The sequence below is a fragment of the Ursus arctos genome, unplaced genomic scaffold, assembly GCF_023065955.2.
Source record: "Ursus arctos isolate Adak ecotype North America unplaced genomic scaffold, UrsArc2.0 scaffold_7, whole genome shotgun sequence".
Lineage (NCBI taxonomy): Eukaryota > Metazoa > Chordata > Mammalia > Carnivora > Ursidae > Ursus > Ursus arctos.
The window spans coordinates 68,554,417-68,574,624 of NW_026623089.1; the positions used below are offsets into that span (position 1 = coordinate 68,554,417).

A 20,208-nucleotide genomic window follows, 5' to 3' on the forward strand; every position below is an offset into this window, starting at 1 on the left:
GTGTGGAGGTCCCTTAAAAAGTTAAAAATTGAGCTACCCTATGATCCAACCATTGCACTACTGGGTATTTATTCCAAAGATACAGACATAGTGAAGAGAAGGGCCATATGCACCCCAATGTTCATAGCAGCATTGTCCACAATAGCTAAATCGTGGAAGGAGCTGAGATGCCCTTCAACAGATGACTGGATTAAGAAATTGTGGTCCATATATACGATGGAATATTACTCAGCCATCAGAAAGAACGATTTCTCAACACTTGCAGCAACATGGACGGGACTGGAGGAGATTATGCTAAGTGAAATAAGTCAAGCAGAGAAAGACAATTATCATATGGTTTCACTCATTTATGGAACATAAGAAATAGCAGGGAGATCGGTAGGAGAAGGAAGGGAAGAATGAAGGGGGAGTAAACAGAAGGGGGAATGAACCATGAGAGACTATTGACTCTGGGAAACAAACTGAGGGCTTCAGAGGGGAGGGGGGTGGGGGATTGGGCTAAGCCGGTGATGGGTAGTAAGGAGAGCACATATTGCATGGTGCACTGGGTGTTATATGCAAACAATGAATCATGGAACACTACATCAAAAACTAAGGATGTACTGTATGGTGACTAACAGAACATAATAAAAAATTATTTTAAAAAAATGATAAAGTAAATATTAAAAAAATAATAAAAAAGAAAGACATAAAATCCAGAAATTATAATTTTTTAAAAGGTGTTTAATAGATAAAAGTAAAAAGCAAGTACACCTTGATAGAAAATATTTTTAACACATATTAAGATCATAATATGAGAGTACCTCCCAAAAATCAGTAAGAGCCTAATAAAAATGGGTAAAGCACATAAATAGGCAGTCAAGTCACAGAAAAAAATATGTGGTCAATAAATATGTAAAATGATCCTTACCCTCACTATTAATAATAGAAATGCAAATGAGAATGAGATAATTTTTCACCCATGAGACCAGAAAAATTAAAGACCGACTCTCCAGCATTAGTGAGGATATGGCAAAACATATTCTCTTGTAGTCTTGGTTAGACTACAAATTGGGGCAGCTTTTTTGGAGAGCCATTTGACAATATCTATAAAAATTACATTTAAACATTTTTTGGGCTATGGAATCATTTTTTTTTTTTTTTTTGCAAGCAAAACCATTTATTGAATTCTAGCATATAAAATGTAGAGCACAGCTGTTAGGCTGAAGTAAAAGTGGGGGTCCTGTCATGACCCGTCCCACCTGCCCTCATACTGCATCCTTCCCCGTGTCTCACGAGACAATCAACTCAGTCAGAACTGCACGGACATCAGGGCCCGGAACTACTGGACCAGGGCGGTGTGTGAGATCAGTTACCTTTATTAGTCAAAGACTGAAATGAAGGCACGCTGAAGGGTTTTGCTGTGGTGTGGGAACCTTTACCTCTCAGTAAAGGGAACCAGTCCCGCATAATCAAATCTTTCCCTCGAGTACCGAGAATATTATTCCCAGATTTATCTCATCACTATGTTTGGAACGAGCAGAGCTGACATTGAGTATAAGAAAGTGTTTGAAACAAAGAAAATCCCATCAATACAAAGTTTAAAAAAGCAGCTGGTGAGCCTGGTGCTTAATCAAGAAAAAAAATAAATAAAGCAGACCAGGCAAGAAACGCCTGGATCAGGAATAATTGAGCAAGTTCCGCGGAGAGCAAGATTGCAGAAGTCTTTGCAAATAGCTTCGGTGGGAACTGAGAGAATAAATCCTTGAAGCATTTTATCTGCAATCTGTACAGAAAACTCAGAATTTATTTTTTAAAAAAACGAGTTCAAATGGATCAAACAAAAGAGCACCTGCCTGGATGCTATGACCACCTGAAGACTCGTGATTCCAGAATCCTCCGAAGGCCTTCCCCGACTGCATCCCCTCCTTACAGTTCATGAGGGAACTTCCCCTTCCCTGCCTCCACGACCTCATCCTGTTGGTACAAAGCCTTCCCTCGAGCCTCCTGCTAGGCTCTCCGTCAACAGGTTAGGCCCCAGACGACCCGCCCCAGAGGGAACTGCCCAGGTCCGGAGCAGGAGGCTGAGCCAGGCAGGAGAAGCCAGTCAGCTCCTCCCCGGGGCTGTTCCTCGAACAGCTTTTAACTCAGCACCAACAGGGCAAGTCACTTAGCATTCCTCACCTGTGAAGAAAATCGGAATTTGGAGATACGGAGTTGAAAGAGTAGTTGTCACATGTTCTGATGACCTCGGTGCTGACCTTTTCCTCTGAGTGACACAAGGCTACGGCCTCCAGAGAGAAATGAAGAGACGCGCCAACCGCACCACTTCACCCCTTACGGACGCACAACCCATGGTGGCCGATGCCCGACCACAGTGTGCCAGCCCGGCTCCCAGCTGTCCCCTGCAGGGGGGCACTGGGCAACAGTCAGCAAGCCTCCCTGGACGCCCAGGGCTTGTGATGGTTGTTAAACCAATACTCGAGTGGGTTTTGCTCTTCAGAAGCTTATAATCCGGCCTAATAGCACTCACTCCAGTTGAGAATCAAAGAACCTGGTGTCAAGGATACGACACAGGAATCCGGAAGAAAGTGCAAGCAGAGGAGAAACCAGTGAGGGGGACCTACATGGAAGTGCTTTTCGAGCTCTCCAGTTCTCTATGATGCTCAGCCTTGGCCGCACACTGAAATCACCGGGCCGGTGGGGGGGGTACGTGAGTAATCCTCCTGCTTGCCACCCCCCCAACAGGGTTTCCGATGTCACTGGTCTGGACTAGGGCAGGGCCTGGGCATCCAGATATTTAAAAGCCCCTCAGGAGACTTTAATGTGCACCCATCGAGGTGATCTGGACAGACAAGCAGAATCTAGAACACCTGGCCCCTCGTGCTAAGTAGCAAAGGAGAAGTCTGAAATGGTCAGCGATCCTGGCGATGAGAACATCATCTCATGACAGCAGCTTCAGGGGCGCAGCAGGAGCAGAAGGCAAACTGGCAGTGGGGTGGTGGGGGCTGCTGCACTCAGTGTCATTGGTGACGGAAAGTTCCAGAGCTTGTTCGTGAATGCAAGAGAAGACCGCGTGACAGAGGGTGGAGGGTGAAAAGGCCAGGAGAGAATTTAACTTCGTTTTTGTTCTTTAAGAAGAGCAACTTGGCAATATTATTCATCCGTAAGAAGAAGGAAATCCTACCACTTGTGACAACATGGATGGACCTCGAGGGCATTATGCTAAGTGAAGTCCGTCAGAGAGAGGAAGGCAAATACCATATGATCTCACATACAGAGACTCTAAAAAACAAAGCAACAAGGAGAAAACCAAGCTCATAGATACACAAAACAGACTGGTGGGTGCTGGGGTTGGGGGTATGGGGGGCAAAAGGCACCAACTTCCAGTCATAGACAAATAAGTTACGGGATGTGATGTTTGGCATCGTGACTCTAGTTAATGATACTGTATCGATTCTTGAATGTTGCTAAGAGAGTAAATCTTAAAAGTTCCCATCACAAGATATAAGGTTTGTAACATAATAAAAATACATATGGTGATTCACATTAACTAGACTTATAGCGGTGATCATTTTGCAATTATACAAATATTGAATCATTATGAAACTAATATAAAGTTATATGTCAATTATAGCTCCACTGTTTAAAAAACGAGAGAAACTTGAGCTATTTACATACAGGGCAGGAAGATCTGGTAGAAAGAGAGCTTGAAAAAACAGCTGAAGGGACAGCCAATTAATCAAAGCCCCACAGAGACAGGGCAGGGTAGTCTAGACTAGAGCACAGATGGGATGCTTTTCTTTCGTGTGGAAAAACAGGGAAAGAGAATGAACCTTTATTTTTTTAAAGATTTATTTATTTGAGAGAGAGAAAGAGAGTGCGAGTACAAGCATGTGGGGGGAGGCAGAGGGAGAGGGAGAGAGAATCTCCAGCAGACTCCACATTGAGCGTGGAGCCCGATGCGGGGCTCGATCCCATGTCCCTGAGATCATGACCTGAGCCAAAAGCAAGAGTTGGACGCTCAACCAACTGAGCCAGTCAGGAGCCCTGGGAACCGACCTTTATTAAGCGTGAATTTTGCTAGAAACCAGGCTAGGTCGTTCCTATAAATGATTTCATTTCATCTTTCCAGCAAATCCACCAGGACCCCTGTAACACAGAAGGCCCTGTACCCAGAATTCTGGGGTTTTCGCTCTTCTGTATTAGTGCCATTTCCAAATGTAGAACTCCCAAAGGTCACAGTGATCCAAAAGCCTCCTTACGGGCCCAACATAATTTATTATGGCAAGAACTACCTACATAAGCAGTCCAACGCTAAAATAAAGAAAATGACTGACAGAAATAGAAAATCTCAGTGTCTGTACCAACTGTTTCTTCACGTACCTGAGAGCCATGTTGTGGGCTGCCGTTCCCAGAGCTCTCCTCCCCAGGATGCACAGGGCAAAGGACAGGGTCACTAAAGGAGAGTCCTCATCGCTGTCCAGGTTCTTGGAGGGCTGAAAGAGCAAGGATGTTCATTCAACTTTCTTAAGGGTTCCATCATGTACCAGCACAGAATCACATCCCAGGGGGCTTTGCAAGTCAGCCATTGTGGTCACTTAGTCCACTAGCATGCCCCAGGGATGGAGAAACTCTCTGATTCCTGAAACACTTTCTCTTGTGGTTGGACATGGGGAAAAAATTGAAACGAGGAAGCTACTTTAGGGGAGAAAAGAGGTGAACATGTGCCTTGCTGACCTAATTCTCTGGAATTTTGAATATGGCGCTTCACAGCTGAAGATGGGCAGAGCATAGATCAAATGAATGCCCACCTTACCACTGTCCAATGCAGGGCAAGGTGTGACCAGCAGGAAGGGAAGGAGTACAGGAATCATGGGCAGGTGAGGGTTTTCTGTTGTCCCTAGAATGAGGAGCCCACTGAATTGACCATAAGTCCGCAATCAACAGCTAAATTAAAGAGGTGATCCAAAGTCAGCTTAAAAAGAGGGGTCGGGCGATGCAGAAGAAAGAGTCAAAATATCTTTTGCAAGAAAAATGAAATGATTTCATGGACGAAATGAGGAAAGAAGAGCGCCATCACGGGGATAGCTAGGGAGATCAACAGATTCTTTGAATACCTCAACCACCCCAAGAGGCCAAGCATGGGTTAGGAAATCAGCACAGTCTCCTTGCTGCATCTGGAGAAAGCAGGTTCTGCCACCTGCTCCTCTACAACCCGTTTTCAATCACTCCCGAAAAGGTCGAGGACTTGGGTTAGGGTCATAACTTGGTTTGTCCCCACAAGTCGCAGGATGACATACTTCACTACTGTGGAGTTTGTCTTCAACTTGGATCTACCGTCTCCATCAACGGCATCCTGATCCAGCTTTTCCAACCCCACGGAGAAAAGTCAACCAACTCCCTCCATTTGCTTCCCTCCCCTTTCTCCTCCTCTTGCTCCTCCTCCTTGCCAGCCCTCCTCCTCTTCTTTTGAGAAGCTGTCACTGTCCTTGCTTTCATTTCTAAGAGGCTGCGTTCATCTCCAGAAGTGTCCTCAGCATATGAGCAATGAGGCACAATAGACACAACTTCGGGAGTGGGTCGCGCCATCTTGATTGCTAAACAGATCGGTTCCCTGTCCACGATTCAATACGTCCAGTAACTCCTCCGCATCCCGGCACAGTTACCCTTTGTACAAAAATCTCAAAAAGCAGCTCTACACAAAGAAGTTTCCAGAATTTTAAAGCCATGCCAGAGGCGTAAACTGCACTAACCCTGAGCACAGTATAGAGGGAAATATACCTTCAGGGCTCCTTCACTACCTTCACCAGGGTATGTGAATTCTTTCTTATAATTTCGCTTGTGTTAAATAAACATTTATCCAAATACTAATCTTCTCTCTCCTCTATTTTATTATCATCGACCATACAGTATAAGCAAGAGATGGACTTTATAAAATGCTCCTTGTGTTTTAAATTTAATCCAATGCCTCCAGCCCCCAGCTCCCTGACCTACCTCTTGTCTCTTCCGTGCACAGTACTGAATCCATTCTAGATAAACGTTACAGTAGCTGGCCCGCGTTATCCCCTGGAGACATGGGACGTAGTCATCATCAACGTTAATGTTGAACATGGCAAGGTCACGCTCAATGTAATGCCACTTGGCAAAAGGCTGCAGGGACTTCAGAAGGGATTCGTTTTTGATCCAGGAGAGAAGTTTGGGGGATGTTACCATATAGTATATTATACTCTGCAGAGAGAAAGCAAGATTTGAGCCCTTACAGCCATTCTAAAGACAGAACGACTTTTTATTTATTTTATCTCATAAAATAAATCAATGTTAGGGAAGTATGAGACATGAACTCCCTACACATGTGTCATTGTATTTCCTGCTAGACTTTTTAAAAGATTTTTTATTCATTTATTTGAGAGAAAGAGAGAGAGAGCGTGCGAGCAAGCATGAGTGTGGGGAGGGGCAGAGGGAGAGGGAGAAGCAGACTCCCTGCTGAGCAGGGAACCAGACTTGAGGGCTCGATCCCAGGACCCCGGGATCATGACCTGAACCAGAGGCAGACGCTTCACTGACTGAGTCGCCCAGGCGACCCTTTCCTGCTAGATTAAATGCATAGAACTCACCTGGGACATTCTAAAATGCCCTCTCTTACGGGTCACCACAGGGATGAGGTAAGAGAGAAGAACAGAATGCTAACAGAATGTACCAGAACAGAAGTTCCGTGGTGAGGAAGGAGAGCCAGCCCGATCCTTTCTGAGAGACACACAAAAGCACCTTGGGTTACTGCAGGTTTCCGTGGCTGATCCAGCCAAAGGAGACTGGGCCAGACCCTCTTCCGGGACCCCAGCCCGGGGGTGTTCAATGAACGAAAACACCAAAGTTCTTACAGAAAGTACTTGTGATGTAGAATTGTGGAAACACACGTGCATGCGTAATCCCGGGTGCCCAGAACAACCCGTGTTTTCCCCTCCATCAGACGCACCACTTAGGGATTCCAGCTGGTGAAAGTGCCACCCTCGGGCCTTCTCAGGCTGAGTCACAGCTTTATTGAAAGCCATCTTGTAGATCGCAAATGAATCCATCCTTCGGAAAGGCTAGCTCCCGGCCCCGAGAAGTCGAAATACAGCGGAGAACGTGAAAATCCAGCTCCAATACGGCCACATCAGCAGCAGATGGGACTACAGTCTTCACTGCACTTTATTACCACGGGCAAATGGACATGGTGCTCAGAACCACTGAGGCTGACAGCTCCCCCCCCGCCCCGCCGCCGGGGGGGGGCCTGGCTCGCATCTCACCTGAGAATCCCGAGCAACAGGGAGGGGTGGCATTTGGTGCGAGGAGGCAGCGAAGCACACTCTCGTGGCCCCAAACCCTTCATCAGTGGCCTTCTCTGATCGTAGACACACATTCCTCCCAAGGGAGGAGACAGACAGGATCGCGCGCGGCCTGGGCCTGGCCTGGGATCAGGGGGCTGGCACCCGTGACTTGAGGGGGCAAAGACGCTTTTTCAGGCAGCCACCTGCCTGCCTCCTGCTCTTCCCTCCCTTTCGCTGGGACATGAAATCTGGAACACCAAGGTCGGAGGTTGCTGAGGAGTGTCTGGTTTCAGGGTATCTGAGCAGTTTGAGCAGGTGAGTGGAAGGGAACACGTGCTCCCCAGACTGTGGCCAAACAAGGGTAAACGCGTGACTCAGCCGTTCTCCACTGTTCGGCCGGCCGGCAGCCTGGACTTTGGGAAGGCCTATCTTCAGCTCCCCGCAGGTGGCCTGCCTTCTTTGGGGCATCTTCCTTATTGGGCTCCTTAGCCCACCTGCCCCCGAGGTGGGGGAAGAGGGGACCCCAAATGACGTCTATGTTTCACACACTCTCCCACTTCTGCACCACTGCACCCAGGACAACCTTGCTGGCCTCGAGAAGTCGCTTCAGGGTAAGGAGGGAGGGGACAGAGAGGCAGGGAAGGAGGACGAGGCCATAGGACGCTGAGTGGGAGGTGGGAAGGACAGAGCGCTAGCACAGCCCACTTCTGTTCATTATTTTGAGGCTTAGAAAGAGCGAGTGAGCATGAAGAACTCACGAGGCCTGGTGTCTCTGCCTCACCTACCCAGGGGCTTGAGGCTCAGGGAGGCCGCAGCAGCAGCTCAGGTGAGGTCTGGAGCAGGGATGAGGCCACAGATGACGTTAGGGGCAGGAGAGACAGCTGAGTCTAATGTTCAGAAAGGTCAATTGTGACTCTGGAGGGTTTTCTATTGTCTACCTGCTGGCAGGATAATTTCAAGCTTCTAGGAGGCAGTGTAAGCAGTTGACCCAGAGTTACAAGCAGAAGGGGATCCGTGGCCGTGGCCAAAGGCACAGCGTCTCTTCTGACAACTACAAAGGCCACAAAGAAACTGGGTCTGCGTGAACATCTGGTTTTAGCAAACATCTGGTCTGGTTCCCCCCAGTACGTCCTAATCCCACGCACCAGCTAGGAACAACAAACAACGCTTGAAGGACGAAGGACGTTTACCTTTCCACTCACTTCTAGGGGGGAATGAAAATAACCCCCTTAACTGATGAAGTCAGAATAGTTAACGAGCACTTCGAATCCCAGAGGCTAAAACTTCCTCCCCTAGGTCTGGCAAAATCTTGCAGTGTCGACTTCTGAGCGCACCCCCAGCTCGGCTCCCCCCAACCCCCCACCCCCCACCCCCAGTGAGTGAGGAGAATCCGTTCCTCTCGCCCAGAGAACACAGAACAGGCCCAATCCCTGCAAGCCATGCCCCGTTTCCACTTGATTTAGGCAGAAATTCTGTCAGGGAGACAGAGTCAATGAACAATGCGAAATCCTTCAGAATCTGTCAGGATGAAATGGGTACAACACTAAGTACAACTGGTGAGGGAGGACGGGGAAAAGGAATTGATGGCATAGAACCTGACCCATGTTGAACGCAAGACCTCTCCCGAATTAATTCGCCGTATCTGGCTCCTCCAGCAGGGATTCTCCCGGTTTCTCGTCAGTGTACTCTATCAGCGCGTTCTAGGAGAGGGGCCCTGGCGGGCAGCCCCGCGTGTCGGGTTTCGCGCTCCCCTTTCTGCAAGGCAAGCGATAAGCCCCTCTCCTTTCTGAAAGGCTTGGACAGGAACAATGGCAGCGGGAAAACCCAGCCCTCGCCAAAAGCTGATTTCTTGACGGCTAAGAGGGTTTTGAGCACTAATAAATGGAGGGGAAGGGGGGGACGCACCAGGGAAAACCTCCAGTCATCAGGAAGGAAACGATTTCAAATATATTCATAGAGGGTGGCGGAACTGACCCAGTTTATTAGGAGATAAAAAAAAAAAATCCTTTTGTGTAATGGAATTATTCCAAGCTTTTCTTCCTTTTTGATTTGCCTGCCCAATAAAAATAATAATAGCAATGATACAAAGAATGAAACCGAGCTCTTGAAACTTGAAGCCATCCAGGACCACGAAGGGGATTTCGTTCACCACGTCACCAAGGCCAAAGAAGAAAACACTCGTTAGTTTTTACCCTAAAACGCTGCCTCTCCTGTTCTAATAGCCGCTCGGCACTCCTGACATTTTCTTTTACTCCCTGGGGGAGTAAGCGCAAGTTCTGAGTACCCCTCACCAAAGGGCGGGCAAGCACTGAGTGCTGTATTGAGAGAAAGCCTCGCGTGAACAGTCCCATCGGTGTTGATGTGAATTAAGGAGGCGCCGTGAGGCCCCATCTGCCCCCACATCTCAGCCCCTCCTGAGCACTGATTTGGAATTTAAGAGAATTCTGTTTCTATTGAGCACAAGTATGTCTGTAGTCGTTCCCAAGACTCATTGTGTATTAAATCACTTAGGAAACTAATTTAAAAACACAGGTCCTAGGGCCCCTCCCCAGGCCCTCAGAATCAGGATTTCTGGGTAGGACGTGCACATCCATAATTAGCTGGCTTATTCAGGGAGTGTGATGTCACGGGGCTGCCCCCAGCTCGTGAGAAGCTCCCACCAGGTAACAAACCATTGTACTGTGGGCCTCTCTCACCCCACCAGAAACTCTCATGTTGGCATCGCCCCCCTTTCTTGGAAAGCAGAGTTAAGGGCATTGTTCTCCCACAAACTACATATTAGCTGGCAGGTCCCAGGGCGGGGGCTCTGCCATTTGCACCTTATCCTGGACTTGTTTATCAGATTGCGAATTGCCATTTTAGAAAACATACAGGGAATTGGGAAGCGTGTTTTTTGGAGTTAGGAGATGAGGAAAGTGAATATCGATTCACTTACTAGTTCAAGGGAGGGAAGCATCAAAAAGCAGGAGTGGTGCCCCAAGGCCTCAGGAAAGCTGAGAGAGTGAACTCGGAAAAGGTATCCCATCCCCCCCCCCGCTCATGGTAACTTGCTGTGGCTTCATCCCATGAACCGGGTCTGCCCATGAGCCTGGCTCATGGAAAGGCTGTTGATGGGGAGCTCCCGATTCACAGAGATGTAGCTCAGTATTGATCCCCATTCTCAACACGAATGCCCACAGCAGGTGGCTCAGACTCTCGCTGACATCTGAATCTCCTCTGCCCAGACGGGTATGGCCCAGACCCAGGATCCACATTACTTTTGTTTGTTCAGTCCAAAAAATGCACTGGACACTGCCCTATGCAAGTCCTCACACTGAATTCTGGGGATCCAAAGAGGAGTCAGATGTGTGCAGCTAACGTGCTTAGGGAGTTGCTGGAAGGTGAAGTAGAAAAGATTTCAGAGCAAGGTGAGGTCGGTGTCGGCAGGGGCCCCAGGCTAGCTTGTGCACATGCGGAGTGAGGAGAGAGGAGCAGGAGGAGGATGCCTGGCCGGGGTGGGGGTGGGGAGCACAGGGAATGTGTGTGCAAAGAGGGGGGGGCTGGGGGCAGGGTGGAAACTCCACCGGAAACAACAGTGAGGGCTCTAGACAGTTTCTATCTGGGTTCCAGGCTGCCAGAACGCATGTTCCCCACTCCCTCACAGCTGGCATGGACAGGACAAGCTTCTGGCCATGGGGATACAACAGGAACATACTATGGAAGCTTCTAGGAGCCTTTCTCGGGGACCATGGGTGCATGCCCTTGTTCTGCATTTCCTCTGTCCTCTCCTCCATCCATTCAAGCTTCCATCTTGGAACAGGAAGGTGGGGGAGCCACTAAAAATGGTGGAGCGGGCGGCTGGAAGGGACCTGGGTGCCTAGGACTTCCTGCGACGGAGCTATCAGCCCATTCTTCATTTATGTGTGAGAGAAACACACTTCTCACATGAGCATACCACAGTTCTTTCACGACCCACTGCCAGATTGACTGCCAGTTGATACACTGAGTTTCCTAGGATTGACTCTGCAGGAAAAACTTCTTGCGGCCTAGTTTACAAGGCCGAGGGAGCGAACTGTGCAGTTAGGAGGCAGGAGCTCACCACTCCCTGATTTGCTTTCCAAATCTTCCCCAGTGTATGGAAGGCTGGGCCAAACACCGACAGTTTTGTGTGAGGTATGGATGGAAACTTCTGCGCCCCTTCAGTACGCGTGAAGGTGGCGAGGACGACCCACTAAATCTGTTTTAAATAGTCTGCCCAGAAAAGTGTATCATGAATGTTCCTCGTAAAAACTGCCCTGGGATGTGATAATTAAGGGTTATTTAACCTTCTGACTTTCCGCAGTCTGTCTTCTATTTCCTGTCAACTTTAGCAGTATTGGGGCACACGTGGGGCTCTCCTAAGTAGCTATTCCAAATTTCTAAACATCTTCCTTCTCAGTTGGTGGAAACCTCTGAAATTTCAGGCACCCGTGTTATCCTTCTGTTTTGTATTTCCTCATTTCTGCTGGACCTCCTCTCTCAGCCTCAGCTGGCATGGAGCCTGGGGTCTCAGACGGATGAGCGTCCTCATTGTAAGTGGCATTAAAATGGGGGCCCCTCTGAGGGCCAGGCTCCAGGGCTCCCCCATGCAAAGTGCCAGCAAAAGACGTCCTCAGCCACGACTGCTCCCACTTGTCCCTCTCCCTTTAGAAAACTCCGTCACCCCACTGGCCCTCTGCACCCTCGCTCTACGCTCACATTAGTTCTCTGGGAGACTTAACTCCAAACAGGGACATTTTCTGAGGTTGAATAGGTTGGACAGACATGGATACTGAGCAACGGGAAAAATATCTTCTTAGTCCCCACACGAGTGAGGAGGAAAGGCTGTGTCATAACGAATCCTAATTGGACCATTTCGCTCTATTTTTGAGTTTTCATTTTAAGCTTAAAAAATAATTCTGGTTCTAAAGCGCAAACAGCAGAGCATCTAAATTGATACTTATAACGCGTCGACACGGAGGCTTGGGGAGGTTTTCAGGACGTTGCCATGTATCATCTCCATGCTCACTATAGCTTTGCTGGGGTAGAAGTGAAGAAACAGATCTGGGTAAGAAAAGGAATTGCTTATTGGTGCCCAGGCTTAGACTGTGACTCAGGCCAGGAACTCCTGCGGAAACCAAAGCCCTTGAGGATTTTTCGCAAAACCAGTGGTTCCCAAACCTAGTGGGGACTCAGATTCAGAAGAGGAGGAGAAGCTTCAGAATCTAGCTTTTTGCAAAGCTCTGCAGGAGCCCCTCGAGCCAGGCCAGAACTACGACTCAGACACGTGTCTGGGGCCCCGGGGCAGCGATACCTTGACATAGTAGCGGATGAGGACCCTTCGGAGGTCAAACACCTGGAGCATGGTGGCCGCGTTGTTGTCGATGATGCTGTAGCCCTCCAGGATGTACTGAGTCCGCGTGATCTCCCAGGTGAGCCAGCGCAGGTGAAATGCGGCGTTGCAGGACAGCAGGTGTGGCAGGTGGCCCGGTTTGCAGCAGCAACAGCCTCTGTCCTCCTCATCGCCTTCCATGATGGCCTCGACCTCCCTCTGCTGGCAGTAGGTTCCTGGCAGAGTACAAACACGACGGAAGTTACACAAGGAGTCACTGGGTCACCTCTGGTCAGAATGGACTTTTCCCTTTGCCTCCATTAGAGGGGAAGATGCTGGAGAAAGTCTGGGAATCAGGAGTAGTGTTGGATTCTTTAATTCCCACATGAGTCACAGTGTTCATCATCACCAATTCTTTTCTTCATGCGTATTCATTCTGACTGTCGCCTCCTCCCCATTTTTTGTGTGTGTGTTAGAGCAGACAGACTTTCCTGGTGCTCATGGACACCAATGGTGGAAATGCGGGATGGTTATACCCTTGAGTTCCTTTTTCCAGAAACCTGCAGGTCGCAACTGAGCACACAGGAGGCTAAGGTGGCAGGGGGAGATGTCTGAGAGTACGTAGGTGCATGCTGAAGTGTTTTCAGGAAGGAACGCTCCCTGCTTCTTTCCCTGGAAGAGCTGCCTTGCCAAACAATCAGGGCATACCACGCATGCTACCTTGCCTCGCATGCCACCTCACTTCGCGTGGCTGAGAGCAGGATGCGGGGGGACCTTGAGTACATTTGCAAAGGAGTTCAGTCCAAAAGCAGGAGATTATGGGTGTCAACCATAAATGAGTTGACAGCCTATCTTCCTCAACATCTTTGTCAATGATTTGAAGGAAAGCGTTTACAGTATGCCAATGACATGTGTTACTGGTACCGCCCGCAATGCAGAGCTGTGACCTAAAATTATCTCCACAGACGGCATGGTGGACTGAAAGCGATATCCTGGAAGTTAATAGGAATAAATGGAATAGCCTGCATCTAGTTTCAAAAAACCAGCCACACGATTTGTGAGTGTCTAGTAGCATATTTAGCAAATACTTCAGTAGTTTCACTGATCATATGTATGAACCAGAAGTAGGAAAAGGGAAAGATGCTACTCGGAATGGGTTGAGGAGCCCTTGGATGTTTTTAGCCAAGTAGAAATGTGGTTTGATTTATGTTGTAGGAGATTGTGCTGGCTGCTATTCAGAGAATGGACAGTAGAGGAAGCAGGGGTGGGAGCCAAGGCATCAGTTACGAGGCTGTTAGTTAACACAGATGAGACAGCGGTGATTGGGACAAAGGCCATTGGGGAGGTATGGAGAAGTGATTAGATTCTGGATCTCTCTGAAGGCAGTCTGATAGGATTTGTGAACCAATTTGGATATGAGACATTGAAAAGATGTATGAAGAATGGTGTGAAGTGTTCTGACCTGAGCAAGGTGAAAAGTGAACTTATCATTCACAGAGGAGGGAAAGATTGCAGGGGGAACAGCCTCTGGTTGGGCAGATGGAACGATCAGGAATTTTCTTTTGCCTATGTGAAGTTTTAGCTGTTCGCTATTAATCAAAATGGAGATGTCAAGCTGACAGTCGGATGAAGAAATCCAGAGTTCAGGAGAAAGGTTTGGGCAGAGATTGATGACATCTGAGAGAATTATCAGGATAGAGGGGCTATTCAAAATCATCTGCGGAGAGACGACAGGTCTGAGAGCTGAGCTCTGAGCATTCCACTCAGAGGCTGGGGACGTGAGGTGCTACCAACAAAAGGACTGAAGAGAAGTGGCCTGTGGGGTCAGAAGAAAACCAGAAAATAGCAAAAGCAAGTTAAAAAGGAAAATAAAGAGTTTCAAGGAAGAGGGAATATCAGCTATGTTAAAAGAAGCTTATAGGTCAAATTACATGAGGAATTAACTGTTAGATTTGACAATACAGATATTCTTTATTTCCGTGTCATGATGGGTGGGGGAGGGGTTGCCCACTTGGAGCGAATTCACCCAGTGGGAGAGCAAAAAGCAAGGACAGTTAGTGTAGGCAACAATTCTGAGGAGTTTACAAATCCTTAGGACTTATTATATTTTTTACACTTAGGTTAGAATGCTTGATGTTGTCCCACAGATCACTGGGTTTCTGTGTATTTTCTTTAAACTTTTTATTATTTGCATCAGTTTGAATAGTTTCTATTGCCTTGTCTTCAAGTCCACTGATCTTTTCTTCTATCCTCTAATGTATCCTCTAAATGTTTCATTCATTTTTAGAGTTTCTTTTTCCTACTGATAGTCTCCATCAGATCGTTCATTATGATAATTTTTCCTCTGACTTCCTAAACATATTAATAACTGTCTGAAACTTCTTTTCTGTTACCTCCAACATCTTTGGGTGCGTTTCTCTTTATTGTTTTCTTTTCTTGGTTATGGGATCACTTTTTTCGGCTTCTTTTCATATCTAGGAACTTTGATCGTATACTGAATATTGCTGATGTTACAGTGTTGACAGTCTGGACTTTTTGTTGGTCTTCTTTGAGAGAGAGTTATGTTCTGTTAAGTAGTTAATTTGCATATCAGCTTATCAGCTTGATCCTTTGAAACTTGTTTTTAATCTTTGAGAGTGTCTAGAGTAGACCTCTAGGGTGATGGTATCTCTAGTCCTAAAGCTTGGGCTTTCTGGGGTCTTGGCTGAATTCCTGGGAGGTTCGACAAGGTGTCTCCACTGGATCACTGGAATTTCTACATCTTGGGACTGTTCAGCCTCCATATTCTCCAGTTAGCTCACATCTCCCCAGTTACTTTTTTCTGCCAGGATTCGCCTCTAACATTCAGCAGGTTAACAGTCAATCAATCACTGAAGAGGATCCCTGTACACATTTCTGCAGGACCTTCTCTGTGAAATTCACTCCTATCTGCTATTCCGACCCACAGACTCAGCTATATTAGCAGTCCAGAACTCTGATTTTGCCTCCGTAGCTCAGTGAGGCAACTATATTCTGTTTGGATGCCACCTCCCCCTACTACAGATAGGAAAGGGCCTCCAGGAAGAGAGCAAAGGTAATTATTATGGAGCTTGCTTTGTGTGTCTCCTTTCTCTCAATGGACACAGCCTCACACTGTCTGTTCAATATCTGAAAGCACTTGATGAATATATTTTTCCCAGTTTTAGAATTGCTTATGGCAGGAAGGATAGTCCAGTACCGGTTACTCAATCATGGCCAAAAGGGTAACTCTCTGAATCCTTCGACATGTCTTTTGAGACTTAATTCAAACACAAAAACTGTCCCTACATCCATTTCCATACCATTCACTTTTCCAAGATCCCACATCATTATTCCCAGTGCCTGGTACTTAGTGGATGCTAACAAAGTGGTTGGTGGGATGCCTGAATGAATGACTGAATGAAAAAATGAAAGAAAGATGTTAATCCAGGTAACTGCATGCATGGCAACGGATGCCCTATTGAGAAAACGCACAGCGGATTACATTATGCATGTGGCAGATAAAATCACTGTTGGTACTAAGCTTCTCTAAGAGTATAAATGAGATGGTCATAATGGGTCAGAGATGGAAAACTACAACCTTCAATAATAATGTACACACAGAACTGTTAGGATAACAGGCAATGAAATAGGAGTTGACCAGGAAGGGGGAACACAAGCAGGTTGTGTAACATCAAGTGTAACAGATCTTGTCTTTCCTGAAAACTTCACTGCTTTGGGTCTTAGCTGAAAGCACTCTTTTTTGAGGCATTTCAAGGGTCTCTTAGCTCATTCTGCAAGATAAATCTGGTAGAGATGTACAGAAAGACATACATGAACGATAAGCAGTGAGTAATTCAGACTGCACACTCTGGGGCTTCCAGAGTGAGCAATGACCATGGTGTCCTAACCGATCCTCCCACTGAGACCCTAGGACTGCAGGCACTAGACTCTGGGGGTGGGAGTGTCTCATCCCACCAAATGGCACACTAACCACACAGGTGTTCTGCCAGTAAGGAATAGAATTCAGCAAGAAACTCTCTTTCAATGAAGAAGTGAGGCAATTCTTAGACTAGACAAGGAAGAAGCAGAGAGGAGGACTTTCACCTCAAATAGCTTAGCAAAACTGGTTGAATGACATGTCTCAAAAATCTGCATTTCTTTACAATTTCTCTCTCCATATTTCTCCAAGCAGGCCTGGCATTTATCATGTGGGGCTGAATGTCAGGGTTGGTTGGTTTCCCTCTTACATCAAACAAACTGGAAGGTGTGTGTGTGTGTGTATGTGTGTGTGTGTGCGTGCACACACAATCCAATGCAGAGTTTAGATTCCCACCACGTGAATGAGACAAGTAAAACCGCACACCATGAAGAATGACATGGACGAAAGGACAGGTGAGGACACAGTGCCCCGTGAAGGACCGCCATTCGACAGAGACATCATAACTGCTGTGGGCTTTTAATAAACACTCAGTGAAGGTAGGTCTCAGCACCTTCACTTAGGAGCAAAAGATGCAGAGTCAGGATCACAGGGTAAAAGAAGATGAAAATAACGCAGTCACTGCTGTTCAGGCACTAATTTGTTGCTCACGTGCAAGTCAAGACCATAGTCTTCTCGGAGAGGTTCACGGGGTTTCGAGCATTCCCTCCAAAGGGAACACTGGAGGCCCGCTGTCCCCACACCGTGACCTCTCACACCGTCGGTGTCAATGGATGACGAGCTGGCTGGCTGTTTCTGTCTGGTGTTTCCATTGAAACTGACTCTTGGCACCTTTTGTGTCGCCGTGTTCTCACGGTCTAAGTCAGCGGGCCCTACGAAGGCATTCGGGAAATAATTTTTGAATTATTTTGAGAGTCTCTTAGGGTCTTAGTTCTGACAGATGAGAATGCCTAATTAAAGCAGTAGGAATTAATGTTTTGAACCGAAGATGTATCTAGTAGATCCCAGATGTGTGCCACACAGGATGCGTATCCATTTCCTGAGTGTGGCTACCATGAGGGGCGGCCATTCCTGGCGTACCTGGCAGCTCTCCTGACCACCGACCCTTTCTTCCTCTCAACGCCGGTTCCCCAAACAGCGAGCACTGCTCCGCTTCAAGTGCTGCTTGCTGTATCTACCAGCGACAGGCCAGGCCTGGCTTATTTATTCACACTTATTTCCCAAGAGGAATGAAGTCAACTTAAAAAGGCATACACAGTACAATGGCAAATGATAAAATCTAAGTAAAAATGGGGATAAGAAAAAATATGATGAAGCCAGAATAATGTCAAGAGACCCTCACTGCCTTCTGGGATGCCCTATCTAGTTACTAAAGGTGGGTCACAGATTGCGTGGGGGCTTTCTAGAAGCCAACGTGCAAAAAGAACTTGTGTCCTTAAGACAACAACAAAATAATTCCTTGCAAGGGTCATAGCTATTTCTAGCAAAGACGCCAGAAAGATAATATTCCCAGGACCCTAATAAAAGGAATATTGTGCAATACGGTGCACACCATCCTTAACAGCATTGCCCAGAGAGTACAGACAGAAGCTTCCACGAGCTGGTCTAATATGAACAAAGTGCAATAAAGAACAAGGCTCTCTGTAGGTGGCCAAGACGATTCAGTTTTAAGGATGTGGTTATCGCGCGTCTGCCAAGGGCCGGTTGTAGAAACCGTTGAGGACAGGAGAACTTCAGCCCTTGGAGGAAATCCTTGCTACAGATTGTTCTGTGCCCCCCCCCGTTCTGCGAATTACGGTGTACTGAGCAGCAGTGAATTTTAACGTGCTCGTCCCTGACAAGCCCAGGAACGTAGATCCTCTGTGTGGCTGTTAGCGCAGGCATCCTGCTTTCATGGTCAGCCAGGCCAGAGGCAGAGCTGACACTCTCTTGGGGAAGCCGGGAAGCCAAAGAGAGCGGTTGCCTGAACAGAAGGTCCAGTAACCGAAACTCAACCCAAGGTGTCCCCCGTTCCATTCCAAACAGCCCCGTGGGGGAGGAGGCATCCAGGCTGGGAAGCCTGGGCCCGAGGAGACAGGACTCAGGGGGTGACTGGAGTGGACACTTGACTCCCACGGAGGCACTTGAACTTGATTTTGTAGGTAACAGACAGGGAGTCAGGATGTTTGAGTCTTAAGGAAACACGAGGGTTGCAGTTAAGAATTAGTCCCCTGCAGCTTTGGGGCGCAAAGAAGAGGCCGGTGAGGGGAAGTCAGCCACCCACGGTCCCACGGCAGGTGAAAAGTGGTGGGGACGGGAACTAGGGCTGTTTACCAAGAGATCGGAAGACATGGAGGAGACGCCGGGCCATTATGTGATGGCGACTTCAAAGGGACACATTAAAAATGGTCCCCTGCAGCAGGAAGGCTTCGCTGAAGGACAATGTCAGCTCGCTTTACAACCTTCCAGCGAGAACACACACGATAAAGCCGAATTGCATGACATATTGTAAAGATCGGGCCTCTCGACCCTCCAATTTTCCTCCTTTTCTGACATGTGTATTTTGAGAAACACTGCTCAGGTGCCCCAAAGAATCTAACTGGATTCCAAGGAAAACCCCACATATCATCATTACTACGTGTAGAGTTCTCCAGGAACAACGTTTTCAAATGACTTCACTGGACATTTATCTGAGCTGAGTTTCCATATGGTCATGCCTTCCTGGGCCCAGCGGGCCAGACACTGGGCTGGAGTTTCTCAGGTGCTAAGCAACAAGGTCACCAGGAGGGGACGGATAGGAGAGAATCAGTCCCTGGCCATGGAGTGGATTGTAATTAGGCAAAGATCTGATCTGGCCAGTGCTTTCCAAGCTCAGGTGGGACTCAGAGACACACACTTCAGGCTATGTGTGGATTTTATAAATCGTATTCCCTTTTGAGGTCACAGTTAAGGTCGTTCCTGAATTGCCTAGGGCCACAAAAGGAGGAGGCCACCAGATATGGCCAAAGCTAAGCTCAGAGCAGTTCACGTTCACGAACGTTTGAACCTCACATACGCGTGTTACGTGTTGGAGACACGGCAGAGGTGTGAGATAGAGCCTGGCCCCAGCCAGCTCTCGTTGGAGAAGTGTCCCCCCAGTGAGCTTCTCGAATGGTGCCGGACAGAGAATGATAGACATGCTAACGGGAGGAATGAAACTAGCATTGCCTCTTGCCAGCTGGTTCCATCAAGGGCCGTTCTTGGCCAGATGAAATAATAGCAGAGAAGACTTCTTAAGGTTTCTGAATCATGCTCATTTTCAGGAAAGTCACAGTGTGATTCGCTCCCCACCCTGCAAACCTCTTCTATAGTTTTAAAGTCACCGAGATGCCTTTCTCCGCCCCTCCTCACCCTGCACTACTCTCTGGGACAGAATCCTGGAACAGGAGCTGAAAGGTCGAGGCTGGTCATCTATCCCCAGCTACTCGCCCCGGGAGAAGGCTTCTTTATCTGCTAGACCTCACCAGATTTAATTTCTGGGAAGAAAAAATTACTCTAACAAGAATATGTTTATATGTAAAGCTGTCCTATTACACATCCCATTTCCTGCTGGCTAAACATCCATTTGACCATCACCCCCTTGAAATTAATCCAAACTTAAAGATGGAGAAAATGATTGCCAAGAATATGTGACA

General features: G+C 47.6%; 1 protein-coding gene across 1 annotated transcript in view; it reads right to left on the bottom strand.

Moving 5' to 3' along the window:
• Nucleotides 1–20,208, bottom strand: part of LOC113259021 (pecanex-like protein 2) — a 261,570-nt gene that overhangs the window by 23,959 nt on the left and 217,403 nt on the right. The window contains exons 26-28 of the mRNA XM_057308828.1: nucleotides 12,601–12,854; nucleotides 5,977–6,210; nucleotides 4,366–4,478 (exon numbers count right to left, since the gene is read on the bottom strand). Coding sequence (XP_057164811.1) covers nucleotides 4,366–4,478; nucleotides 5,977–6,210; nucleotides 12,601–12,854 — 601 coding nt within the window. The remainder of the gene's footprint in view (nucleotides 1–4,365; nucleotides 4,479–5,976; nucleotides 6,211–12,600; nucleotides 12,855–20,208) is intronic.